The sequence below is a fragment of the Macaca nemestrina genome, chromosome 4, assembly GCF_043159975.1.
Source record: "Macaca nemestrina isolate mMacNem1 chromosome 4, mMacNem.hap1, whole genome shotgun sequence".
Lineage (NCBI taxonomy): Eukaryota > Metazoa > Chordata > Mammalia > Primates > Cercopithecidae > Macaca > Macaca nemestrina.
The window spans coordinates 57459638-57486130 of record NC_092128.1 but is presented as its reverse complement, the minus strand read 5'-3'; the positions used below and the strand labels follow the sequence as shown (position 1 = coordinate 57486130).

The following is a 26493-nucleotide window of genomic DNA, read 5'->3' as shown; positions in this document are numbered from 1 at the left end:
TTCCACGTTTGCCAAATAAACTGATGAATACCAAAATAAACAAGCTACACAGTAATTCTTTGATGACCACGTAAACTGTGCTGTGGCCTGCTCAAACCTTTGGAATTTTGTCTTTCATTTGGATAGTTTATGAAGTCAGATGACGACTTCTCCCAACATCATGTCATTTGGAATACATTAACTAAGAGAGAGAAGGAGAACACAGAGACTAGCCACAGAAGCTTCTCTGATAACTAAACAATTATTTATTCCAATTTCTCTCCAACCCCAAAGGATTTTGATTATTTCACTGTGGACATGGAGAAAGGAGCCAAAGGATTTGGATTCAGCATTCGTGGAGGAAGGGAATACAAAATGGATTTGTATGTGTTGAGATTGGCAGAAGACGGACCAGCAATAAGGAATGGGAGGATGAGGGTAAGAACAGTCTCTTTTTATAGAATTACTTAATTCTGAAAGAAAAACCCACTGTGGTATTGGAAGAGTGCTAAAGCATGCTGTCAAGCACGGTTGCTGTAGGTTTGCCTTCTTTCTAGTTCATGATGACCCAGTTTCTTAAAGGTTTGGCCAAATGCTATTTTATAATAGCTCTCATTCTCATTTTTCTGCTTATGACCTTCTAATTGATTAACCTCAATAAAGTACTATTTTTCTAAAGAGCAAATGAAAGAAATCTAAGAAATAGCTTGAAAAGGAAACATTATTGCTCCATAATTCTTTCTACGGTTTGATGATTCTGTTTTCATTAAGGTTGAATCTTTTGAAATTTATTTTTAGTTTTGTACTTTATCCCCCATACTGATTAATCACATGGTTTTGCGGGAGTTTTGGGAAATTTTTCCTTTGTGTTGAGTGGTCTTTTGGTTTGATACTGGGCAGACAGAAGCATTAGAAGAAAAAGGGATTTGGCTTCTTGGATACAGGTTGTTCTTAAAAATGACAACAGGGGCCGGGCGTGGTGGCTCACACCTGTAATCCCAGTACTTTGGGAGGCTGAGGCGGGTGGATCATGAGGTCAAGAGATTGAGAACAGCCTGGCTAACACGGTGAAACCCCATCTCCCACGTCTACTAAAAATACAAAAATATTAGCCGGGCATGGTGGCACGCACCTGTAGTCCTAGTTACTCAGGAGGCTGAGGCAGGAGAATTGCTCGAACCCGGGAGGCGGAGGTTGCAGTGAGCCAAGATAGCACCACTGCACTCCAGCCTGGGCAACAGAGCGAGACTCTGTCTCAAGGGGAAAAAAAAAGACAGCAGCTAGAAATTTTCCAATTAGAGTATAAAGTTGAGAGTAGATTTTTTCATTTAATAATTACTTTGAGGCATCTGATTGATGGGTAACTGATTCTTCGTTTAAGGGTACAAAACAAAGCTTGTTAACAATATAAAATATTAGTCTCTTTACTCTCTCTGTGTGTGTGTGTGTGTGTGTGTGTGTGTGTGTGTGTGTGTGTGTGTGTGTGTATGAATAAAAGCTAGAATTTATTCTTGCCCTCCCTCCTGCCTCTTTAAGTTAATAAAGAAAAGCTGTGGCTTTGGGGTTCCGGAACCTTGGGTTCTTGTGCAGAGCCTCACCAACCAATTTTCCCTGATGACCGAATCTGTTATTTCTACCACCAAGTCTACATTTCTATGATACGCATTTCCAAGTCAGGGGATTATCCACAGTCCAAAAGCAGAAAGCATGCACATCATGTCTTTATTTCTCCCTCCCACCACAATCCTTTGACAGCTGGGAAGCCTCCGAGTTGGAATTTAAACCCAGGCAGGGCTGACACCAGAGACTGGCAGCCCTCGCCCTGATCTAGCACCACCCCCTCTTACCCCGTCTAGCCCTGGTTTGAAGATGGACCTCCACATGGTTTCCTGGCTCTACAACTTCCCTATAAGCCAGAAGGACACTTTCTTAACCTGCTTTAAGGCCAGCTCACAAGTAGTTCAGTAAAACAAAATTAATCTTTGCAGTGCAGGTGAAACACAGCAGGAAGACCATGAGCGAAATGGCCAGAGCCCCTGTGAGAGATGGAGACCCACGGTGGACTACAGGGCTGGTCTCTGTAGGTTGCAAACAGTGGCCATGTATTTTAACAAGGGGTCTAAATGACTCGCTGCTGTATATGTACAGTACTCCCAAGGCAAAGAAGCCTAAATAGAGAAATACCCTTGCAGGAAAAGATTCCTCTTTCTTACAGAATTTAAGCCAGAGCAATAGTTATCAGCATGGTTCCTGGCATCAGCATCACCTGGAAACTTGGTAGAAATGCAGATTCTCTAGCCCCACCCAAACCTGCTGAATCAGAAACTCTAGGAGTGGGGTCACCAGGCTATGTTTTAGGAAGCTCTTCATGTGAATCTCTGAGGTTTTACCTTCTGAGGTTTTATTACAGATACCTGTGTCAACTGCAATCCAAAAACATTACATAAAAATTTTCAGAAATAAGCAATTTATAAATTTTAAATTGTGCAGCATTGTGAGTAGCATGCTGAAATTTTGTCCTTCCCACAAGGTGAAGCAGCCCTTTATCCACACTGTAGATGCTACCTGCCCATTGGTCACTCAGCAGCCCTCTCGATCATCAGATTGACTATCATTGTATCACACTGCCTGTGTTCAAGTAACACTTATTTTACTTAGTGATGGCCCCAAAGTGCAAGAGTACTGATGCTGGCATTTTGTTATAATTGTTCTATTTTTTTATTGTTGTTGATCCTTTGCTGTGCCTAATTTGTAAATTAAGCTTTATCATATATATATATGGAAAACAGTGTATATAGGGTTAGTTCTGCCTGTGATTTCAGGCATCTACAGGGGATCTTGGAATATATGCAAGAGGTATGAGGGCAAACTACTGTATTCGCTTTATCAAAAAACCAGTGGAGAGGAGCAAGTTTTGACTTTAATTATTATACTCGATGGTTTTTCAACATCAGTTAATACTGATGTATTAAAAGTTGAACAGACAAAACAAAACACAATCTGTGAATGCAGAAAATAAGGGGAATAATAAATAGAGATATATCATTGTCACATCTGATTGCTTTTCTTCAGTCACTCAAGAAGGCTGGCGTCATAAGAGAAACACAATGGACATTCAGATTTTAAGGAAAAGGATAATAAATTATTAGAAAATACTACTGGATCTGTTTATAAAAAGAAGACTTACGTTTGTAAAATAGTCTAACAAAATTGGGAAAGATGAAATTTGCATAGCTAGTGAATAAATCTCTGATACAAAGCTCCTAGGAATATAACCTAATTAAAAACCGAAACTAAATAGAAAACACAGGCAAAAAATAATGAACATAAAAAATAATATTGGAGAAGCTCAGTAAAACAGAGAATGTAAGAAATCAGGAGACATTTGGAGAGAAAGGATAGAAATTCTAAGTGCTTAAATAAAAATCTGAGAGTCAAGTTAAAAGAGAATCTGAAAGGAGATCAAGTTTGCTCTTAAAATGGTAAAATATTTTCCTGTTTCCATAAAAGTGTAATATAGTTCGCATTTCCATAAAATGTATTTTTATGATGCAAAAGAACATTATTTCATAACTTCATCACCTGCAGCTGGGTACCATTTGTATTGCCTACTTAGCATCACATAAGCTTATTTATAAAATGGTTTACCTACTTTCTGAAACTCACATGAAGCAAAAGTCTGCCTGCAATGGGCTTTGGAACGACCTAAAACATTTTGTTCAACTAATCAATGCACAAAAAAGATACCACTTGCCCATCTTTTTTTAAAATAGAAAGCAACATTGCCTGAAATTAGCTTCTTTTAAATTTGTCACCTTTGCTTCTATAGACCAGATATAACTAGCCAATACAAAAGCATCCTGGTTTATATATTGTTTTTATTAAACATGAAACCATTTACAAGAATATTTCTAACATATGTAATAAGTATAAATACTAACAATGATTCAAGGACCTATGAACCCATAGCCCCGCTTAAAAAACAGAACATTACCAAGCTCCCATGATTTCATTCTCCTCCTATTCTCCAGGCCTCAGAGGGAACCACCTTCCTAAATAAAGCGCTTGACATTTCTTCTATTGTTACCACAGATCTGTGTATCTCTCAACTATATCATTTAGCTTTGCACACTTTGTGAACTTTATGTAACTGGACCGTACTGTACATGTTCTTCTCTGTGGCTTGCTTTCTGTAATGTTCATGAGATTCATCCAAGGTTGGTGCAGGAAGCTATAGTTCATTTATTTTTCACTGCTACAAATTATTTCATTATGTGAATATGCTACAACCTATAATAATTATCTGTTTTTCCATTTTACGGACATTTGAGATTTTCCCTGTCAGTTTACACTTTGGTTGTTTCCAAGTTTGTTGTAACTCATACAATCTTTGTACATCTTTCCTGCTGTACCTATGCAAGACTTTCTCTAGACTAGACTATATGCCTCAGAGGGCACAAATTTAACTTAACTAAGTAACACAAGAGTATTGTCTAAGGTGGTTGTAGAAAGTTATACTTGTATTAGCATGTAAAAAAGTTTTTCTTACTACACACACTCACAGATTTGTACTTCAGACTTTTAAACTTTCATTCTGGTAGGTAGAAAATGATATATTTTAGATTTGGATTTGCATTTCTTGATTACAAATGATATTCATCATTTTTTCTTATTTTTATTAGACTTTCATGTCTCTCTTAAATAAAAAAGGCCTGTACATGTCTTTCCCCATTTTCTGTTGAATATTTCTTCGTGTTGATTACAGAAGTGCTTATATGTTATTGGTGATCATTTTTCATCAATTAATGTGATACAGATATCTTATGCCAGCTTGTGGCTTGTAGTTTCACTTTTTTTATGATGCTCTTTGATAATAAGAAAGTCTTCATTTTAGTGTAATTGGCTTAACCCTTTTTCTTTTTTATAGTTTCTGCTTTCTGTGTCTTGTTTGAGAAATCATTCTCCAAGACAAGGTCTTAAACATCTTCTCTTATATCTTCTTCTAAAAGTTGTATAGTTTTACTTTCTATATCTAAGTCTTTAATCACCTACAGCTGATTTCTCTGTATAATATAAGGTAAAACCTCAATCTCAATTTTTCCATAGGGATAACCACATGTCACAGCATCATTTAATGAGTATTTCTTTGTCCCACCCCCCCGCCATCTGCAATGACAGCTCTGTAATAAATTAAATTTCTGTAAATGCAATGGTCTGTATATGGATTCTTTATAGTGTTCTACTAGTCTATTTGTCTATCCCTGTGTCAAGGCCATACTTATCTACCTTTTAATGAGCGTTGATTTTTTTTATGGGGAAACTTCCTCTCCCTCAGACACACATCTTAATTCTTCTGGGGTGTTTGCATGTTCTTGGGCTTTTGCCCTTCTATATAATTTTAGAATTTGCTTGTCAAGTTTCTAAAAAATCCTGTTAGAATTTTTATTGGAATTGCTTGAAATTCATATATAAATGTGGAAAAATTTTACATCTTTATAATATTGAGTCTTTCCATGAACATGATGTAGTCCATTTATGTAGATTTTCCATAAAGTGCTTAAATAAACTTTTATAGCTTTTTCCATAACATACCTGCAAATATCTTGTTAGACTGATTCTAACGCACTTTTTGTGTTTTCCTTTTACTCTTGAATACAGTATTTTTTAATCTTTACACAAATGCATGTGTTGAGTGAATATATGCTTTTATTATTTTTAACCCAGTCTTCTTTTTTCATTTTTTTAAGAGCAGTTTTAGGCTCACAGCAAAATTGAGAAGAAGGTACAGAGATTTTCCCTATACTCCCTGCCCCACACTTGCATAGCCTCCTCTCTATCAACATTCCCCACCAGACTGGAATATTTGTTACAATGGATGAATAAGTATTGACACATCATTATCACCCAGAGTCCATAGTTTACAGTATGGCTCAGTCTTGGTGTTGTACATTCTCTTTTTTTTTTTTTTTTTTTTGAGAAGGAGTCTAAGCTTTGTCACCCAGGCTGGAGTGCAGTGGCACAATCTTGCCTCACTGCAACCTCTGCCTCCCGGGTTCAAGCAATTCTCCTGCCTCAGCCTCCCAAGTGGCTGGGATTACAGGCACATGCCACCACGCCTGGCTAATTTTTTTGTATTTTTAGTAGAGACAGGGTTTCACTGTGTTAGCCAGGATGGTCTCTATCCCCTGACCTGGTAATCTGCCCGCCTCAGTCTCCCAAAGTGCTGGCATTACAGGCGTGAGCCACCGCACCCAGCCAGTGTTGTACATTCTATGGGTTTGGACAAATGTATAATGGCATGTATCCACATTATAGCATCACAAAGAGTATTTTCACTGCCCTGAACATTTTTCGTGTTCCACTATTCATTCCTCCCTCCCCACTAACCCCTAGCAACCACGGATCTTTTTACTGTGGGCAGAGTTTTGCCTTTTCCACCATGTCATATAGTTGGAATCACACAGTATGTAGTAGCCTTTTCAGATGGACTTCTCTCACTTAGTAGTATGCATTTAACTTTCCTCCATGTCTTTTAAAGGCTTAATAGTTCATTTCTTTTAGTGCTGAATAATATTCCATTGTCTGGATGCACTACTGATTTTGGCAATTATGAATAAAGCTGCTATCAATATTTGTGTGCAGATTTTTATGTGGACATAAGTTTCCAACTTCTTTGAGTAAAACCCAAGGAATGCATTTGCTGGATCGTATGATACAAGTATGTTGAGTTTTGTAAGAAACAACCGGCGGTCTTCCAAATTGGCTATACCATTTCACATTCCCACCAGTGATGAATGAGAGTTGCTGTTTCTCCATATCCTCATCAGCATTTGGTTCTGTCATTGTTGTTGATTTTGGCCATTCTGATAGGCATGTAGTGGTATCTCATTGTTTTAATTTACATTTCCCTGATGGCGTATGATGTGGAGCATCTTTTCATATGCTAATTTGCCATATGTATATCTTCTTTGGTGAGGTATCTGTTAAGGTGTTTGGCCCACTTTTTTTCAGGTTATTTTCCTTTTCATTGTTGAGTTTTAAGAGTTCTTTGTACATTTTGGATAACAGTCCTTTAGGAGATACATCTTTCATAAATATTTTCTCCCAGTCTGTGGCTTGTCCTTTTATTCTCTTGATATTGTCTTTTGCAGAGCAGAAAATTTTAATTTTAATGAAATCCAGCTTCCTAATTCTTTCATGGATTATGCCTTTTGTGTCATATCTAAAAAGTCATTGCCAAATCCAAGGTCTTATAGATTTTCTCCTCTGTTATCTTATAGGAGTTTCATAGTTTTGCATTTTACATTTAGATCGGGATCCATTTTGAGTTAATTTTTGTGAAAGGTGTTTTGGTCTGTGTCTCGACTCATTTTTTTTGCATGTGATGTCCAGTTGTTCCAGTACCATTTGTTGAAAAAACTATTTTTTCTTCATTGCATTGCCTTTGCTCCTTTGTCAAAGATTAGTTGACTGCATTTATGTAGGTCTATTTCTGTCTATTCTGTTCCACTGATCTATTTGTCTATTCTTTCACCAATACCACACTGCCCTGATTACTGTGGCTTTATAGTAAGTCTTGAAGGTGAGTAGTGTCAGTCTTCCAACTTTATTCTTCTCCTGGCTATAGTACTTTTAATGTAATTTTAAAATTAACTGAAAATCAGTGAAGAGAAAGGCAACTGAATTTTGTATATTGACCAATTATATCAGGCAAAATTTACTGAACTCTCTTATTACTTCAAATAATTTATCTGTACCTACCTCTGGATTTCCTGCATAAAAATCACATTTTCTATAATTAGAGTTTTGTGGGTTTTTTCCTTTTAAGTCCCATTATTTCTTTTTTTTAATTTCATTGGCTTGGCTTACTGTATGATGCTGAATAGAAGTGGTCAAAGCAGGCACTTTTGTTTATTTCTAATCTTAAAGAGAATGCTTTTTAAAATTTCATTAAACATGATGTTTACTGCATTTTTATAGATAACCTTTATCAGATTAAAGATGTTTTCCTCTATTAGTAGTTTGCTAGGAGAGTTTATTATGAGTAGATGTTGAATTTTGTCTACTTTTCCTGCAGCCATAGAAAATACCATCCAATTTTTTTCTTTTATATGGTAATTAATATGATTAATCATATTAAAGGATTTTTATGGTTCAATTACTCTTGAGCTCCTGGGATGAACCCTATTTATTCATGATATGTCATTTTTATGCATTGATCAATTCAATTTTCTGTTATTTCCTTTAAGATTTTTATATCTATGTTATTAAGATTGGCCTATAATTTTCTTGTAGTATCCCAGAATGATTTTGATATTAATGCTATCCTAACCTTATAAAATGAGAAATAGAATAATCCTTTTTGTTGCTGGTATTTATGGTTGTTGTCTAGGAAAGTTTATGTATGTTTTGAATTATCCTTGAATGTTTGGTGGAAGACACCTGCAAACTCATCCAAGTCTAGAATGTTTTCTTCATGCAAAAGTTTTAGTTCACTAATTATGTTTCTATAATAATTATCTTCATATTTTATATTTCTTTGTAAGTCTATTCTGATAAACTGCTTTTCTTCCTAATAATTTACCTATTTCATCTTAGTTTTCAAACTTTTTATATCATTTTTATTTTTATTTTATTTTTGAGACAGGATCTTGCTTTGTCACCCAGGCTGGAGTGCAGTGGTACAAACATGGCTCACTGCAGCATCAACCTCCTGAGCTCAAGTAATCCTCCCACCTCAGCCTCCCAAGTAGCAAGGACCACAGGTGTGCACCACCACACCTGGCTGATTTGTTTCTTTCATGTAGAGATGGCTCTCACCATGTTGCCTAGGCTGGTCTCAAACTTCTGGGCTCAAGCAATACTACTGCTTCGGCCTCCCAAAGTGCTAGGATTACAGTTGGGAGCCATCACACTTCGCCTATCTCCTATGTATTTATCTCTCTTTCATTTGACTACTGTTCTGGTATTCTATTTTTCTTTATTAATCATGCCAAAGATTGTTCAATTTTCTTTCATTCTTTTCAAAGAGTCAGCTTACATATTTGTCTTCTTGCTTATTCATTTCTGTTTTTATACTTAATATTTCATTCCATCCATTCTTTCTGGGTTTACTCTGTTGTTCTTTTTTTTTCTAAGTTGGATGCTTACAGTAGTAGTTCTTAGGCTTTCTTCATTCCTATTAATATACAAATTCAAGGCTATAGATTTAATATATAGTATGTTCATTAAGTTCCAAATACATTCTAATTTCTACTGTGATTTCTTCTTTGACTTGTGGATTATTTGTGTTTTTGGTTTTTTATTTCTGAATGTATGGGGATTTTCTAGTTACTTTTCTGTTCTTAATTTGTCTTCAGAGAAAATACACCACATGATTTCAGTCTTGCTACAAACTTGGCCTAACATGTTGCGTTTTTTATATACGATCCATGTGTGCTTGGAAAGAATGTGCATTCTGCAATCGTTGAGTGCAGTGTTGTATAGATGTGTTCATTGGATAAAGTTTGGTTATTGAACTATTCAGCTATTTTATAGTCTTACTAAGGTTTATCTATTTGATCTATTAGGTTCTTAAAAATCTTTGCTAATCGTTTTGCAAATTTTTCTTTAAAGAGCTATCAATTTTTTTTTAAATAGAAATGGGGCCTCACAATGTTGCCCAGGCTGGTCTTAAACCCCTGAGCTCAAGCAATCCTCCTGCCTTGGCCTCCCAAGGTGCTGGGATTACAGGCATCAGCCACCACACCCAACCTGAAGAGCTATCAGCTTTTACTTTGTATATTTTGAGGGCATGGTTTTTGGTACTCAGGTATTTCTTTTATTTTCCAAGTGAATCAAATCCTTCTCATTATGTCATGACCTACTGTATCTCTGTCAATGCTTTTTGCTTTAAAGTCGGTTTTGTCTGATATTATTATAAGCATACTAGTTTTCTTTGGTATGTCTCTTTTATCCTTTCACTTTTAACCATTCTGTGTCTTTATACTGCATGTGTTTCTCTGGCCTATTAACCTGGATTTTTTTATATTGTAACAATGTATTTCACCATGGTCATTTCAGCCCATTTACATTAATTTTATTTACTTATACTTTTATTGAATTCTATCATTTTTGTTCTTTTCCTATTAGTTTCACTTTTTCTATCTTACCCTTTTTATTTTTCCAACCCTCTTTTGAATTGTTCTTTGGGGTTCCAGTTCATGCAAGGATCTCCTATTAGACTTTCCATGTGTAGCCCCTAAGCTAATTTTCTATCGTTATTGCCCAGTCATCAAAATGGAAACTCAAGGTGCCCAGGAATCAGTAGTTATTTTCTGGGTAAAAGCTGCCTTTGGTACTTGTTTACCTTCCAGGACTCATTCTCACTTTGCTTTTGGCATCAGAGGATTCTTTACTTTCTTCCCTATTCAGCAATGGTAAGGTTAGGGAATCTAATCCACCATATTGCTAGAAACAAGTTAGTAACATTTACCTTTAACAACCAAGTTACGGTAGCTACAACCACTTCCAGCTTTAGAGCTGGCAGTTGCCCCCTCTCACAGTGTGTCCACAGAGAAGCCCCAGAGGGTGCCTCCCGTGTGCCCACAGCATTCATTCTGTAGCATACATCCTTATCTTCCTCTCCAACTCCAGTCCCCACTTGTGTGAGTCCCCTACCCACAAAGTCACTAATGAGTTCTTGCCACTGCCACATAGTCCTGCCTGAGAACACACTCCACAGTCAAGGCACTGGCACTGTGATCCCTAAGGCTCCCTCATGCACTTCTGGGTCCTGGGCACAGAGAAGCATGGTCCCCTCCACCCTGCCACACACTGTCACCTCAGCACTGCAGAATCCCATTTTATCTTCCACAGGACCCAGGTGGCTTGTCTGGGCCATAAATGTGCAGGCCTGCCTGGCTGGAGGCTTTGCCTGGACTGGGGAGGAGCCTCTCCGTATCTTGCTCATATCCTGCCATTGGGATTGAATGGCATGGCATACAGTCTTGAAATAATATGCCCCTGAGTTCAGAGAAACAAAGCATTGACGCTGATTCCCTTAACAAAGACTGTCACGTGGGCACAGAATTTCCCAGTGGGAAAAAGTTGGGTAAAACAGCGATATATACCCATTGGTGAGTTTATCTGTTTGAGACCTCCAGTCATTGGTGCACAATTTACATCTATTTCATTTATTTCAATCACCTAAGATACTTTCACTGATCAGCTGTCTTAAGCTTACTCAATTTCTTCCTTGTCCTGAAGACTTGCTTGGAGGAAAATGCTTACCTGTCATAATGACTTTCTTGTCAGTTTGTTTTCCTCCCTCCTAAGGAAATAACGAGGTAGTAAAAAGAGCAGGCGCCTGACAGACATATTCAAATACTGGCACAGCAGCTCACTGGCTGTCTAGCTCTGACCTGAACAAGTTACCCTGTCAGGCGCTCACAGCTGCTCTATAGCCTTGATCAAATACCAGGTCCTCTCTGGGCAGCTTCAGGGGCCCACACTATGAGGGTTGGGAGGAGGCAGGAGTCCTCCTGAGCAGCAGGATCAGTTGAGTCAACTCTAGCAATTAGTGGAATGACAGCTTGTCCTCATATCCTGCAAGTCATTTCACAGAGAATCAATTTTACTGATCTAATCAATGGGAATCATATTTTCCAGGAAAGGTAAGGTGCCTAGTTCAATATTTCTGAAATTTCCCCTATTCTTCCACTCTCTTCTTCTCCCCAAGGCCTGTGCTTTTATTTATTAAAATACAGGCATGCATCTCTTGATGACAGGGATATACTCTGAGAAATGCATTATTAAGTGATTTTGTCCTGCAAACATCAAAGAAGTACACTTACAAAAACCTAGATAGTACAGCCTCCTACACACCAGGTTACAGCTCCTACACACCAACCTATAGCTCCTAGACTACAAACCTGGACAGCATGTTATTACACTGAATACTGTAGGCAATTTTAACACAGTAGTATTTGTGTATCTTAACATATCTAAACATAGAAAGGGTACAGTAAAAATATCATATTATAATATTATGGGACTACCATCATATATGCAGTCCATTGTTGATCAAAACATCATTATGTGGTGCATGGCTGTACTCACTACTCAGCACAGAGGTACAGAGAGCATCTTTTAAGTAAGTATGTCAAGAGGCCACAAAAGCTTTTAAGTACAAATCAACTTGTATTTGCCTCCCCTCAGTCTGCTAGATAAGGTGGTTCCTTTTCAAAACACTCATCTGATCTATCTGCTTACTGTTTAAAACCCTTCAGTGGCACCCCATGGTCTTTCAGGGTAAAGATCAGATCCTCATCACAAGGCTGCCAGGCCCTGCATGTTCTATCCCCAGTCCCCCTCCCAGGTCATCTCACACAGCTCCTCCATCCCTTGCTCTGTTATCCCACCAACCAGCTTCTCTCCCCATGCCTCTTCCTGCCCATGGGGCTTTTGCAATGTTGCTCCCTCTTCCCAAAAGGCTCTTCCCCCTCCCGTCCCCCCCATTCCCCTGGGTAAGTCCTCCTCATCCTTCACATGCCAGTTCAAGCATCACTTCCTCAGGGAAGACTCTTTGTTTTCCAGTCAGGTCTCATCCACCTGTCATTGGCTCTCCCAGCAACAGGCACATCTTCTTCGTAGCATTTGTCACAGTAATAATTTTACATATTTGTGTCTGATCACTTTATGAAGTCTGGCTCTCCAGAGCACAAGCTCTGCAAGAGCAGGAACCATGTTGCTCTCGGCTCCCCACTATACCCCAGGGCCCAGCGCTGTGCATGTGGGGCACTCAGTAAATATTGACTGCTGAACACATATGTGAACAGAAGTGTGCAGTTGTGTTTTCCAACTCTGCACATTCACTAGCTGTGCTTATCACGTCCATGGCCACAAAGATACCTGATGAACCAGGACATGGGATCTCACAGGTAACTGACAATATGAATATATGTGGCAATTCAGTCTAACTCGCAGTCAGCTTTTTTTGGATCACCGTCCCTGTTTGGATACATCTAATTAAGATTTTGCAGAATCAGTGACGTTGTATATGCAAAATCCTATTGTGCCTAGCATTAAGAAATGCCTTTAATCTTAAACTAGGTGACATTCCAAGACTTGTTTTCCTTATATGTAAACTATCTCTCACCAGACGTGGATGACAAAGAAAGAATGGAAATAAAGTAAAATAAGGTCAAACAGTAAATAATGAAGAACTTCAAGAGCACGGGGTATGCAAAACATGACAGAATAAAAGTTACAAAACAGGTGTGCTGGAGCCTCGTAGAAAAGGTACACAGGAGAGCAGTGCAATCTGAATGATGTGAAAGCCAGAGCTTAGCAGAATATACCAGCCCCACAGAGCTAACCCCCAGCAGGTCAGTGTGGACAAATGAGCTAAGGAAGTTGATGAAATCAAAAGCATGAGAAAAGAGAGATAACAAGTACATAAGAGGGAAATAAAGAAGCCTGTCTAGAGAAATAAAGCAATTGTATGGGCTCAGGTAGATCATTTCGAGGGCCCTGCATTGCAAAGATCGTCCATGGGATGTTTTATCACGTCTGGGTGCTGAAATTCAGCCAACCCTGAAAGCCCATCTCTGCATACAGCACGCCTCTTTACAAGCCATCCAGAAGACCATTTCATGCACATGCCCAGTTGTCTCCCAGCCATCACTCTTAATCATCCTTCAGATTGCCTGCAAATGTGAGTTCTTTTCCCTTTATTGTCTGGCCCTGCTCCATGCCTTTTATGAAGGAAGAGAAAAACCTCTCACAGAGATCAAATCCATTACCTTTTTCTTTTCAGAGTCCGACCTATGAGCACTGTGTTAAACGAGTTACATGAGCTACTTGCAGCAATGAGGGAGAGCGTGGTGTTGATTAGAGAAGAGAGCCGTGGGGCGCTCCATTGTCAATTATTCAGGGGCTCATTGCCTCACATGAGGAGGACTCCATTTCTCTGCTCTGTTTCTTCTTCTAGTGGATGCCCAACTTTGAACCATTTCAAAAGCATCTTCCCATGAGGGCTAGTTAAAGGTTTGGTAAGGAATCAAAGGGTTGAGATTGCATCTTGGCATGGAAAGACATAGAAAGGAATTGAATATATGAGAAATGGAGGAGAGTCTTTGATTTTAATTATTCATGGTGGGGTGCGGTGCCTATGGAAAAAAATGAGCAAGTTTACAAACCACTGCTGTGATCTGAAAAATACACTTTACTCGCCTCTTCAATGAGAAGACTTGTATCATTTTCTCTTTTAAACTTAACTATAATTTTTCTGTCTTTGCCTGAGAATAAACTACGATTTCTTCCCTCTTCATTTTCCCAAAGCAGTGTTGATGCAAATTTGCTCTCTGCTTGCATTTCTTTATCATTCCTTCTCTCCCCCAGACCTAAACCTTCTGGAAGATGAGCAGGGGAGTCCCTCAGTTTGCCCAGTCACCTTCTACTTTCCATTTTCATCAGAAAGTGGGTGTGAAATGCACCTTGATCATGATTCACACAGGATTTGGTTTGCATGGCAGAGTGACTCAGAAGCTATGGAGAGCTGGGTACTCTATTCTTAAATGTGAATATCAGGCCAATCACATTTCTTCTTTGGGGTGCCCAGAAGTGTTCTCCTGACTGGCAGTCACCATCGTCAGACCCTGTCCCCTTCTTTCCCTGTGACTGCTTCCTCGCTCTGGCTGTGCTGAGCTCAGAGATGGCACTGCTCCTGCCTGTGGAACGTTGCTGCTTCCTTCTCCAGGTTGAAGAGATCTGACTCCTGCATGTGTCAACTTGACAAGATACTTCTTGTCATACAAAGGGAGAATTGAGCACTTCTCCATATGGGGATCACCCCTGCTGGGTCCCCTATAAAACAGCACAATTCCCAAGGCAGGTTTATGTCTCATTATTTGGTCAAGCGTGGTGCAGGGAAGAGGTAGGGACTGACATGCCTCGTAAAGGCCTAGCCTGAATTTCCAACTGTCTGTTGGATGTTCAGGGCATTCATTTTTCATTTCAGACCAGCCACAAGTTGTTGTTATGCCATCTTAATGCCATCTTAGTGTCTCATGTCTTTGTGTAATTATCTGCCCAAAGGATGAACATACCCCTGGTCTTTAGGATGGTATTAGCTGAATCAGTCTCTTGTGGAAGAAAAAGACTCCTCAACCTAGTAGCGTGACTGTGCTTGTGTAGGAGACCTTGGGAGAAGAATGAAATCCCAGAAAGGGAAGTTAAGGGCAGGTGTAAGTAAGCAAAAAGACGGATTAATGAATATTGGAAAGCGTTTGTTTTCAAATACTGCCTTCCTTGCTTTAGAAAGGGAAGGGCCAGGAACACTGGGAAATGTACTTCTATCAGGGAATCAGCAATTGGAGAACAGGGAATTGGGGGCAAGCTCCTGAGTCAGTGCTCACAATTAACTACTTAACTAGGGAGCATGCTCAGTCCTGAGCAGGGCCTGGCCTGAAATAAGCCAGTACACCTTGCTTCAGTCTGTGTCTTTTTGGAAATGGGCACAAACATTTAGGAAATACAAGTCAGGTCTCAAATTATTCATTCTTTCATTTCATTCCATTGCCACTGCCACAATACAGACCCTTGTCTTTGCTATCCTGAACTGTTCCAGTAACTAGATGGGTCCCACTTACCTCAAATTTCTCCTATTCATGCTTCCTACAACTACCAAAATTGTATTTCTAAATCACAGGTGTAATTAAACCACTTGTTTCCTCAAAAGTCTTCAACAGCCTGCCTTTGCTTGCAGGATAAGATCCAAATCGGTTCACAAGTTTTGTTTTGTTTTGAGACAGAGTCTTGCAATGTCTCCCAGGCTAGAGTGCAGTGTCGCCATCTCAGCTCACCGCAACCTCTGCTTCCCGGGTTCAAGCAATTCTCCTGCCTCAGCCTCCCAAGTAGCTGGGACTACAGGCATGTGCCACCATGCCCAGCTAATTTTGTGTATTTTTAGTAGAGATGGGGTTTCACCGTTTTAGCCAGGATGGTCCCGATCTTCTGACCTCGTGATCTGCCCACCTTGTCCTCCCAAAGTGCTGGGATTACAGACGTGAACCATCGGATTTTCTTTAAAAGGCCTTCTACAGCCTGGCCCAATGCCATTTTCCATCCTTGTATGCTACTCTATTCCTCCAATTTATACTCCAACCATTGCTGTTTCCAGGACACACAATGCCATTTCACACTTTTATGTCTTTCCTCATCTTGTTCTTCCCGGTGGAAGCTCCTCTCTGTCTGTTTCTATGCTTAAAACCCTCCTCATGTTCCAAGAACCAGTTCTGACTACACCATGAAGACTTCACTGATCCCTGCCTCTCATCTCCCACTCCCACCTCCTTTCAGATGAAGTGCTCCCTCATCAGCACTCCAATAGCACACTGTTTGCTATATCTTTATTATGAAATATATGAAAGTAGAAAAGAGATTATAGAATATATATATACAGCTTAAACAACAGCAGTAAATAAATGCCCATGCAGTCATTAACCACCTTAACAAATAGAACAATGTGTCTCCTCCCTCCCACCTCCTTATCTCCCAGAAGTTACTCTTCTGAATTTTGATTATCATTCCTTTGCTTTTCCTCATAGTTTATCACATATGGCTATATCCCTCAATAATATATTGCTTAGCTTCACATTTTTTTAACTTTCTAGACATTGTTTATATTCCCTTGATTTTTTTAGCTCAACATTGTGAAATTTACTGGTGTTAATGTGTATTACTATAGTGTATTCATTTTCACTGCTGAATAGTTTCCTATTACATAAATACTAACTTAAGTAACCATTTTCTTGTTGATGGTCATTAGGGTCATTTCCAGTTTTTTACTATTAAAAACATTACTGTTACAGACATTCTTCTAAAGGTCTCCTGATACACACATGCAAGATTTTCTCTCAAGTAGATCCCTGAGAACAGATTTGATACGTCCTGGGGTCTGAGCAACTTCAAATTTGCAAAATAATGCAAGGAAATTTTCCAAAGTGTTTGTAGCATATTGTATACTTCTATGTGCAGGATATGAGTCCTTGTTGCTTTATATCCTTGCCATCATTTGATATAAAATTGATATTACATTTCTATTATTATTGCTGGAAATGAAATACATAATTGTATATCATTATGGTTTTAATTTTCTTTCTAGTTAGTAATGAACATCTTTTCATATGTTTGAATCATTCATTTTCCTCTTCCGTGATATGTGTGTTGCCTCTTGGCCACTTTTCTATTGTTACTGTTGTATTTTCCTTTTTTTATTTTTATTTTTTATTTTTGTTATGGGTACATTATAGGTGCATATACTTATGGGATACTCATGATTTTTTGATACAGGCATACGACGTGTAATAATCACATCAGGGCAATTGGGGTATCAATCACTCCAAGAATTTATCATTTCTTTGTATCAGAAACATTTCGATTCCACTTATACTTTTAAAAATACAATAAATTATTGTTGACTATAGTCACCCTGTTGTGCTATCAAATACTAGATCTTCATCATTCTATCTAACTATATTTTTGTATCCATTAACCATCCCCAGTTGTCCCCCTTCTGCCTGCTTCGCTTCCCAGTCTCCAGTAATCATCATTCTAATCTCTCTCTATATGAGTTCAATTGCTTTAATTTTTAGCTTCTACATATGAGTAATAACATGAGAAATTTGTTTTTCTGTGCCTGGCTTATTTCACTTAACATAATTTCCCCCAGTTCCATTCATGTTGCAAACAACAGGATTTTATTCCTTTTATTGTAGCTGAATAGTATTCCATTCTGTATATGTACCACATTTTCTTTATTCATCCATTGATGAATACTTACGGTTGATGCCAAATCTTTGCTATTGTGAATACCACTGTAATAAACAACGGGGGGGGGGGCAGATATCTCGTAAAATACACTGATTTCCTTTCTTTTGAGTACCTAGTAGCAGGATTTCTGGATCATATAGTTCTACTTTCAGGGGTTTTCTTGAGGAACCTCCACATGGTTCTTGGCAGTGGTTATACTAATTTACATTCCCACTGACAGTGTACAAGCATTCCCCTATCTCCCCATCCTTACTAGCATTTGTTACTGCCTATCTTTTGGATAAAAGCCATTTAACTGGGGTGAGATTATATCTCATTGTAGGTTTGATTTGCATTTCTCTGATGATTAATGATGTTGAGCATTTTTTTCACATACCTGTTGGCCATTTGTATGTATTTTATTTTTTAAAATGTCTATTCAGATATTTTGCCCATTTTTAATAGGATTATTTTACTTTCTCCTGTTGAGTTGTCTGAGCTCCATAAATATTCTGGTTGTTAATCCCTTGTCAGGCAGATACTTTGTAGATATTTTCTCCCATTCTGTGGGTTGTCTCTTCACTCTCTTGATAGTTTTCTTTTTGTGCAGAAACTTTTTAACTTGATGTGATCCCATTTGTCTATATTTACTTTGGTTGTCTGTGCTTTTGAAGTATTACTCAAGAAATCTTTGCCCAGACCAATGTCTTGTAGAGTTTTCCCAACTACTTTTAGTAGTTTCATAGTTTCAGGTCTTAAATTTAAGTCTTTAGTCAAATTTGATTTGATTTTTGTATATGGCAAAAGATAAGGGTCTAGTTTCATTCTTCTGCATATGGATATCCAGTTTTCCCAGCAACATTTTTGAGGAGACTGTCCTTTCCCCAATGTATGTTCTTGGCACCTTTCTTGAAATGAATTCACTGTGGATATGTGGATTTATTTCTGGGTTCTCTATTCTGTTCCTTTGGTCTATGTGTCTATTTTTATGCCAGTATCATGCTGTTTTGGTTACTATAGCTCTGTAGCATAATTTGAATAATGTGACCCTTGTAGTTTTATTCTTTTTGTTCAGGATGGCTTTGCCTACCCTCGGTCTTTTGTGATTCTATATAAATATGGAATTTTTTCCCTATTTTTCTGAAGAATGTCATTGGTATTTTGATATGGATTGCATTGAATCTGTAGGTTGCTTTGAGTAGTATGGACATTTTAACTATATTAATTCTTCCAATCCATGAACATAAAACATTGTGTGTGTGTGTATCCTCTTCAATTTCTTTCATCTATGTTTTACAGTTTTCATTGTAGAGATCTTTCACTTCTTTGGTTAAGTTTATTTCTAGGCATTTTATTTTATTTGAAGCTTTTGTAAATGGGATTACTTTCTTGGTTTCTTTTTCAGATGGAAACTTTTTAGCAGCCTCAATCTCATTATTTGTTACTGATCTATACAGGATTTTTATTTCTTCATGGTTCAATCTGGGTAAATTATGGATGTCTAGGAATTTATCCATTTCTTCTAGGTTTTCCAGTTTATTAATATATAGTTATTCATAGTAATCTCTAATAATCCTTTAAGTTTCTGTGGTATCGGTAGTCATGTCTCCTTTTTCATCTCTGATTTTATTTATTTGGGTCTTCTCTCTTTCTTAGTATTGATTTTGTTTATCTTTTCAAAAAACCAACCTTTCATTTTGTTGATCTTTTGTATCCTTTTTTGGTTTCAATTTTATCTATTTCTACTCTGATCTTTATTATTTCCTTTCTTCTACTAATTTTGGGTTTGATTTTTGTCATGCTTTTCTAATTCTTTAAGAGTCTTTGTAAGGTTGTTTATTTTGAAGTTTTTCTACTTTTTTGATGCAGGCGCTTATTGCTATAAACTTTCCTCTTAATATTGCTTTTGCTGTACCTCATAGGTTTTAGAATATTGTGTTTCCATTTTCATTGTTACAAGAAATTTTTTAATTTTCGTATCACTTTTTGTGTTTACCCACCGGTCATTCAGGAGCATATTGTTTAATTTTCATGCATTTGTATTGTTTCCAAAGTTCCTCTTGTTACTGACTTCCAGTTTTATTCTACTATGATATGGGAAGATACTTGATATAATTTCAATTTGTTTGATTTTTTTAGGACTTGTTTTGTGGCCTAACATATGGTCTATTCTTGAGAATGATCCATGTGCTGAAGAGAAGGATGTGTGTTCTGCAGCTGTCAGATGAAGTCTTCTGTGAATATCTGTTATGTCCATTTGGTCTACAGTACAGATTAAGTTCAGTGTTTCTTTGTTGATTTTCTGTCTGGATGATCTGTCCATTGCTGAAAGCAGAGTGTTGAGATTTCCAGCTGCTGTTATATTGGGGTCAGTCTCTCTCTCTCCCTCCCTCTCTCTCTCTGTATGTGTGTGTGTGTGAGTGTGTGTATATAAGTGTGTGTGTATATATATACACACACATATATATACTCAAAAGGATAATAGAGAACTTCCCAAACCTAGAGGAAGATATCAATATATCTATATATATATATATATATAAATATATGTAATATGTATGTCAACATATACATAATGTGTGTGTGTATATATACACATATGTATATATATTTGCTTTATATCTGGATGCTTCAGTGTGGGGTACATATATATTTATAATTGTTATATTGACTTGCTGAATTGACTCCATTATCAATATCTAATTACCTTCTTTGTCTCTTCTTAAAGTTTTTGTCTTGAAATCTATTTTGTCTAATATAAATATAGCTATTCCTATTCTTTTTTGTTTTCATTTTCATGGAATATCTTTTTTTCATCCCTTTAATTATAGTCTATGTGTATCTTTATAGGTAAATTGAGTTTCTTGTGAGCAGCATATGGTTGGGTCTTTTTTTAATCTGTTAAAACACTCCATCTTTTGATGGGAGGGTTTAGTCAATTTACAGTCAATGTTATTATTGATAGGTAAGGACTTACTACTGCCATTTTCTAATTTGTTTTCTGGTTGTTTTGTGGTCCTCTTTCTTTTTTGTTTCCTGTCTTCATTTGTGTAAAAGTGTTTTTCTCTGGCAGTTATGTTTTAATTTTTTGCTTTTTATTGTTTTTGTTTATCTATTATAGGTTTTTAAATGTAAGGTTATCATGGGTTTTGCACATAACATCTTATAACCAATTATTTTAAACTGATGACAACTTAATTCTGATTACAAAAAAAGCAAGGATAAAAAGTATAAAAACTCTAAACTTTAACTCCATCACCGCAACTTTTTAACTTTTCGTTGTTTCTATTTCTATCTCTGTACTACCTATCTCTTAAAAAGTTATTGTAGTTATTTTTGATAGGTTTGTCTTTTAATCTTCCTACTCAATATATGAGTGGTTTTTGTTTTTTCTCTTACTGCTTTTAGGATCTTTTCTTTTTCCTTGACCTTTGGGAGCTTACTGATTAACTGCTTGAGGCAGTCTTCTTTAGGTTAAATCTGCTTGGTGTTCTATGACCTTGTGCATGAATGTTGGTATCTTCCTCTAGGTTTGGGAAGTTCTGTGTTATTATCCTTTTGAATAAACTTTTTACCTCTCTCTCTCTCTCTCTCTCTCTACCTCCTCTTTAAGGTCAGTAACTTAGATTTGCCCTTTTGAGGTGATTTTCTAGATCTTGTAGGTATACTTCATTCTTTTTTACTCTTTTCTTTCTCCTCTGTGTATTTTCCTGTAGCCTCTCTTCAAGCTCACCAAGTCTTTCTTTTTAATCAATTCTGCTCTCAAAAGACATATATTTTTCAGTTTGTCAGTTGAATTTTTCATCTCCAGAATTTCTCCTTGGTTTTTTATTACGATCTCTTTGTTAAATTTATCTGACAGGATTTTGAATTCCTTCTGTGTTATCTTGAAGTTCATTGAGTTTCCTGAATAGCTATTTTGAATTCTTACTCTGAATGGTCACATATCTCTGCACTCGGGGGTTTGTCAGTGGTTCCTTATTTATTTTGTTCAGTGAGGTCATGTTTTCCTGGATATTCTTGATGTTTGTGGATGTTTGTCAATGTCTAGGCATTGAAGAGTTGGGTATTTATTTTTCAGCTTCACAGCCGGGCCTGGTTTGTACCTGTCCTTCTCAAGCAGGCTTTCCAGGTATTCAAAGAGAATTGAGTGTTGTGTTTGAAGTCTTTGATCACTACAGCTACTTCTGCACTAGGGGAGGGGGATGCCCCAAGCCCAGTAATGTCATGAGTCTTAAACACTCATAGCACCTTGTGGGGTTGATTAAGATCTGAGAGGATTTCCTGGAGTACCAGACAGTCTCTTGTTCTCTTCCCTTACTTTCCCCCAAACAGAAGGAGACCCTTTCTCCATGCTGGGCTGCCTGGACTTGGGAAAGGCATTCCCATGGCCTCCACAGCTGGGATGGTACTGGGTCATACCTGAATTCAGCACAGTACTAGGTCTCACACCCAAGGCCCTCAGTGACTACTCCCTTGCTACGGCTGTTTATTTGAGGCCCAATGGCAATTTAGTCGGCAGGTGGTGAATCCTGCCAGAACTGTGTCCTTCACTTCAGGGCAGCAGGTTCCCTTCTGGCCCAGGATGGGTCTGGAAATGCCACCTAGGAACTAGGTCCAGAATCAGGGGCTTAAGGAATTTGTTTGGTGATTTATTTTACTGTGGCTGAGCTGGTACCCAAGTTGCAAGACAGAGTCCTCTTTACTCTTCCCTCTCCTTTTTGTAAGAGGGAATCTCCCCAAGCTGTCCTGCCTAGAGTTAGGGGAGAAGTAATACAAGTGCTCCCTTGGCCATCAGAGCTGGTGTCTCACTGGGTTGTACGTACCTCAGATCCATTGGCTCCAAGCCCAGTGCAGCACCAGGACTTGCCCAAGTACTGCAATCCTTGTGGCATGACTGCCTTTTCAGTTCACTCAGGACCCCAGGCCACATTAGTCAGCCAGTGGTGGGGCTATAGGCACAACTCAGCTTCCTACAGCTGGTGCAGAGGATTCCCCTCTGGCCAGCGATCATCTAAATGCTCCCTCTGTGGGCACTGGCAGAATTGTGCCCTGTGTTGTGTTCCACGGTGACAGGGAAGCACTGAGTTCCATGGCAAGGCCACACTCACTTCACTCTTCTCTCCCAAGCACACAGATTCTGCTGATGGGGGTTGGGGTTGGAGTCGGCTTCAAGATTGTTTTTTCCGCCCTTTTCAGTGACTCTTTCCTTGATGTGATGTTAAAACCTGGCACTATGAGCTCTTGCCTGGTTTTTTGTTCTTATGAACATGCTTTCTTGCTTGGATAGTTGTTGAATTTGGTGTTCCTGAGCAGGGGAACGACCACTGGAGAGTTCCATTCAGCCATCTTGCTCTGCCTTCCCTTTGTTGATTTTTATACATGCTGGATACTGAATTTGTATTGGTTATATGTGTTGCAAATCTTTTCCCAGTTTGTGGAAGCTCTTTTTCTCTTTACGATCCTTTTGATGAAATCAAATTCATGTTATCAAATATGTCAATATTCTGTGTTTTTGCATTTTTTTGCTTTAAGAAATTTTCTTATGTATTTTTTTCTAAAAGTTTTAAACATGGACCTTTCATATTTAAATCTGTAATCCATCGGGCATTGCATTTTGTAAATAATGTGAAGTAGAGACATCCTAAAACCTGTTTAACCACAGCATTTACTTTATTCTAGTTTATAGTAAAAGTTAATATTCAAATGTAAGTACCTTGATATGCATTATTGCGTCACAATCATCTCTGTATCCTCTACCGTCTTAGCACAACACTTTCACCTAGTAGGTCCTCAGGAGGACTTTCTGAATTGGTTCAAATGCCAGAACCTCACAATGCCCCTCTCCTTACCCTGCACTTTGGACAACACTAGGAAGATAGCACTGCAGCAAGGAGCATAATGGCTTCTTTCTCTGTCTTGCTGAGCAGCCCCTCTCCGAATCCTGTCCTTTTCAGAAGTTCTCGTGAGCTGCTCCCCTGCTCCATTCCTCACAAGCACAGCCAGGGAACAGGACTCCTAGATATCAGGGGCATTAGTAATGGCCAGCCACTTTGTTTTGTTTTGGTCCCCCGTAATTACACCTCCCAGGAGTATTGTAGGAAGCCCACGAGAGGCCCCAACAGAGCAGAGCTGATCCCAGACTGTGTTCAGGTAATCCAGCGTGGCTCAGATATCACAAATCATGAAGAGGTATTTGTTGTGTTTTGGAGTGCCAGTTTTCTTACCCATAGATTGCCAGTAAAATGAAAATTCCAGTGGATTCACTTTGCTTTTCAACTACTAGAGTGAGTTAAAACAGCACTAAATACAAATATAAAGTTCTTTTCTGATTCATGCAAGCATGAAAGGGAAATATTTCAATTCATAGCCTAGATAAATTCATGTGTACTGTACTTTTTCCATGCTTTCAATTCTGAGCAATTGAATATGTATTTATTCATTACATACCAGAATAAACATTTCTAGAATATGCAGACAAACACTGTGAGGCACTGTGGGAGGCAAAGAAGCATACGGGAAAGAGCCTGGGTTTGGGCAGATCCCAACTTAGTCACTTACTAGCCGGGTAACCTCAGCTTCCTCATCACAAAAGAGAGGCCAATGCATACCTACCTTGCAGAGTTTTTGTAATACTTAAACAAGGTAATTAATATAAGTGCCCAACACTGCCTCATGTGTTCTAGGGCATTAATAAATTATTGCAAGTATGATCATGATGAAAAAGAGAGGGAGGTGTAGGAAGGGTCATTAATTATGATGAAATGACTCAATCCCTACTCTTTGGAAGTATATACTTCATGTCTGTATAGATCAATAACTCAGAAACAAGGCTGACTACAAATGAGAACTATAATTATCATAACCATATTTTCAAAACCAAAAATTAAAATGTGATCTGAGAAGTAAATGAATGTAAGAGCATATTAGGATCTAATATCAAAAATTGGGATTGTCAGGCCGGGCGCGGTGGCTCAAGCCTGTAATCCCAGCACTTTGGGAGGCCGAGACGGGCGGATCACGAGGTCAGGAGATCGAGACCATCCTGGCTAACACGGTGAAACCCCGTCTCTACTAAAAAATACAAAAAACTAGCCGGGCGAGGTGGCGGGCGCCTGTAGTCCCAGCTACTCGGGAGGCTGAGGCAGGAGAATGGCGTGAACCCGGGAGGCGGAGCTTGCAGTGAGCTGAGATCCGGCCACTGCACTCCAGCCTGGGCAGCAGAGCGAGACTCCGTCTCAAAAAAAAAAAAAAAAAAAAAAAAAAATTGGGATTGTCCCAGAATATCTAAGGTATGCAGTCCCTATAGCTGTAACAGAAGCACTGATCATCTGCAGTGAGGAAGATCAATTTTGTCCTGAGGAGATTCCTTAAAGGAGGTGAAATTTAAATGGGATTTTAATGGGACTTCAACAGGTAGATATGAGGAAAGAGAGGAGGAATTCCAGATAGAAGAGTCTGGAGACTCCAGATGGGAGTCTCATGGAACAGGACAGAAGACATGGCCCTATCCCCCAGGTGCCTTTTTATCATATGTAAAAGATTATAGATAATCCTCAGGACCCCCGGGTAGGTATGGAAGCAGGAAAGTAAGATGGAAGTAAAATCAGCAGAACGCTGTGTACCGCCTCACACCCATAACCCTGTTTCAGACAAAGCAGCTCTGCTCTTATGTATTTTGTATTGCCTTTCTCAAGTAAAGTTTCATTTATAAAAGACTTTCCACGCTTAATGAAAGGTAAAAAGTAATATTGTTAGGTAGTGTGCTTTGCCTTGCCTTGTTTTCCGTAACTAATCTATGTAGCCCTTTTAAGGAGCCCAAGATGACTTTTGCTTTGGTTACTTATCTTGCAAAATTGTGTGAGTGCTACCAGGGACAGAGCCCAACAGTACTGTGGGATGTCACTTGGGTCTGGGGCTGCCTTTTTGTGGGGGAAGGGGGGAAGTTTAAGATAATTTTATTAAATATTTTCCAGCTTTATTGAGGTATGACTGGCAAATAGAACATCATGTATATTTAAGGGACACATTGTGATATTTTGACATACATGTGCGTTGGGCAATGATTTCTACAATCAAACTAATTCACATACCCATCATCCAACAGAGTTATCATTAATTTTTTTTTGGTGGTAAGAACATTTAAGATCTACTCTCGCCGGGCGTGGTGGCTCACACCTGTAATCCCAGCACTTTGGGAGGCCGAGGGGGGTGGATCACAAGGTCAGGAGATTGAGACCATCCTGGCTAACACAGTAAACCCTGTCTCTACTGAAAACACAAAAAATTAGCCGGGCGTGGTGGTGGGCACCTGTAGTCCCAGCTACTCAGGAGGCTGAGGCAGGAGAATGGCGTGAACCTGGGAGGTGCAGCTTGCAGTGAGCCGAGATCACGCCACTGCACTCCAGCTTGGGAGGCACAGCGAGACTCCATCTCAAAAAAAAAAAAAAAATCTACTCTCTTAGCAAATTTCAAGTATGTAATACAGTATTAACCATAGTTACCGTGCTGTGCATTAGATCTCTAGAACTTATTCATCTTACAACTGCAAGTTTGTACCCTTTGACCATTATCTCCCCTTTTCCCACACCCCAAACCCCTGACAACCACCATTTTACTGTTTCTCTAAGTTTCACTTTTTTTTTTTTTTTTTTTTTTTGAGACAGAGTCTTGCTCTGTCGCCCAGGCTGGGGTGCAGTGGCCGGATCTCAGCTCACTGCA

General features: G+C 38.6%; 1 protein-coding gene across 19 annotated transcripts in view; it reads left to right on the top strand.

Moving 5' to 3' along the window:
- Positions 1-26493, top strand: part of LOC105475378 (membrane associated guanylate kinase, WW and PDZ domain containing 2) — a 1478421-nt gene that overhangs the window by 1369752 nt on the left and 82176 nt on the right. For all 19 annotated transcript variants that reach the window (XM_011730573.3, XM_011730572.3, XM_071093993.1 and 16 more), the window contains one exon: positions 274-417. In XM_011730573.3, the coding sequence (XP_011728875.2) occupies positions 274-417 (144 nt within the window). The remainder of the gene's footprint in view (positions 1-273; positions 418-26493) is intronic.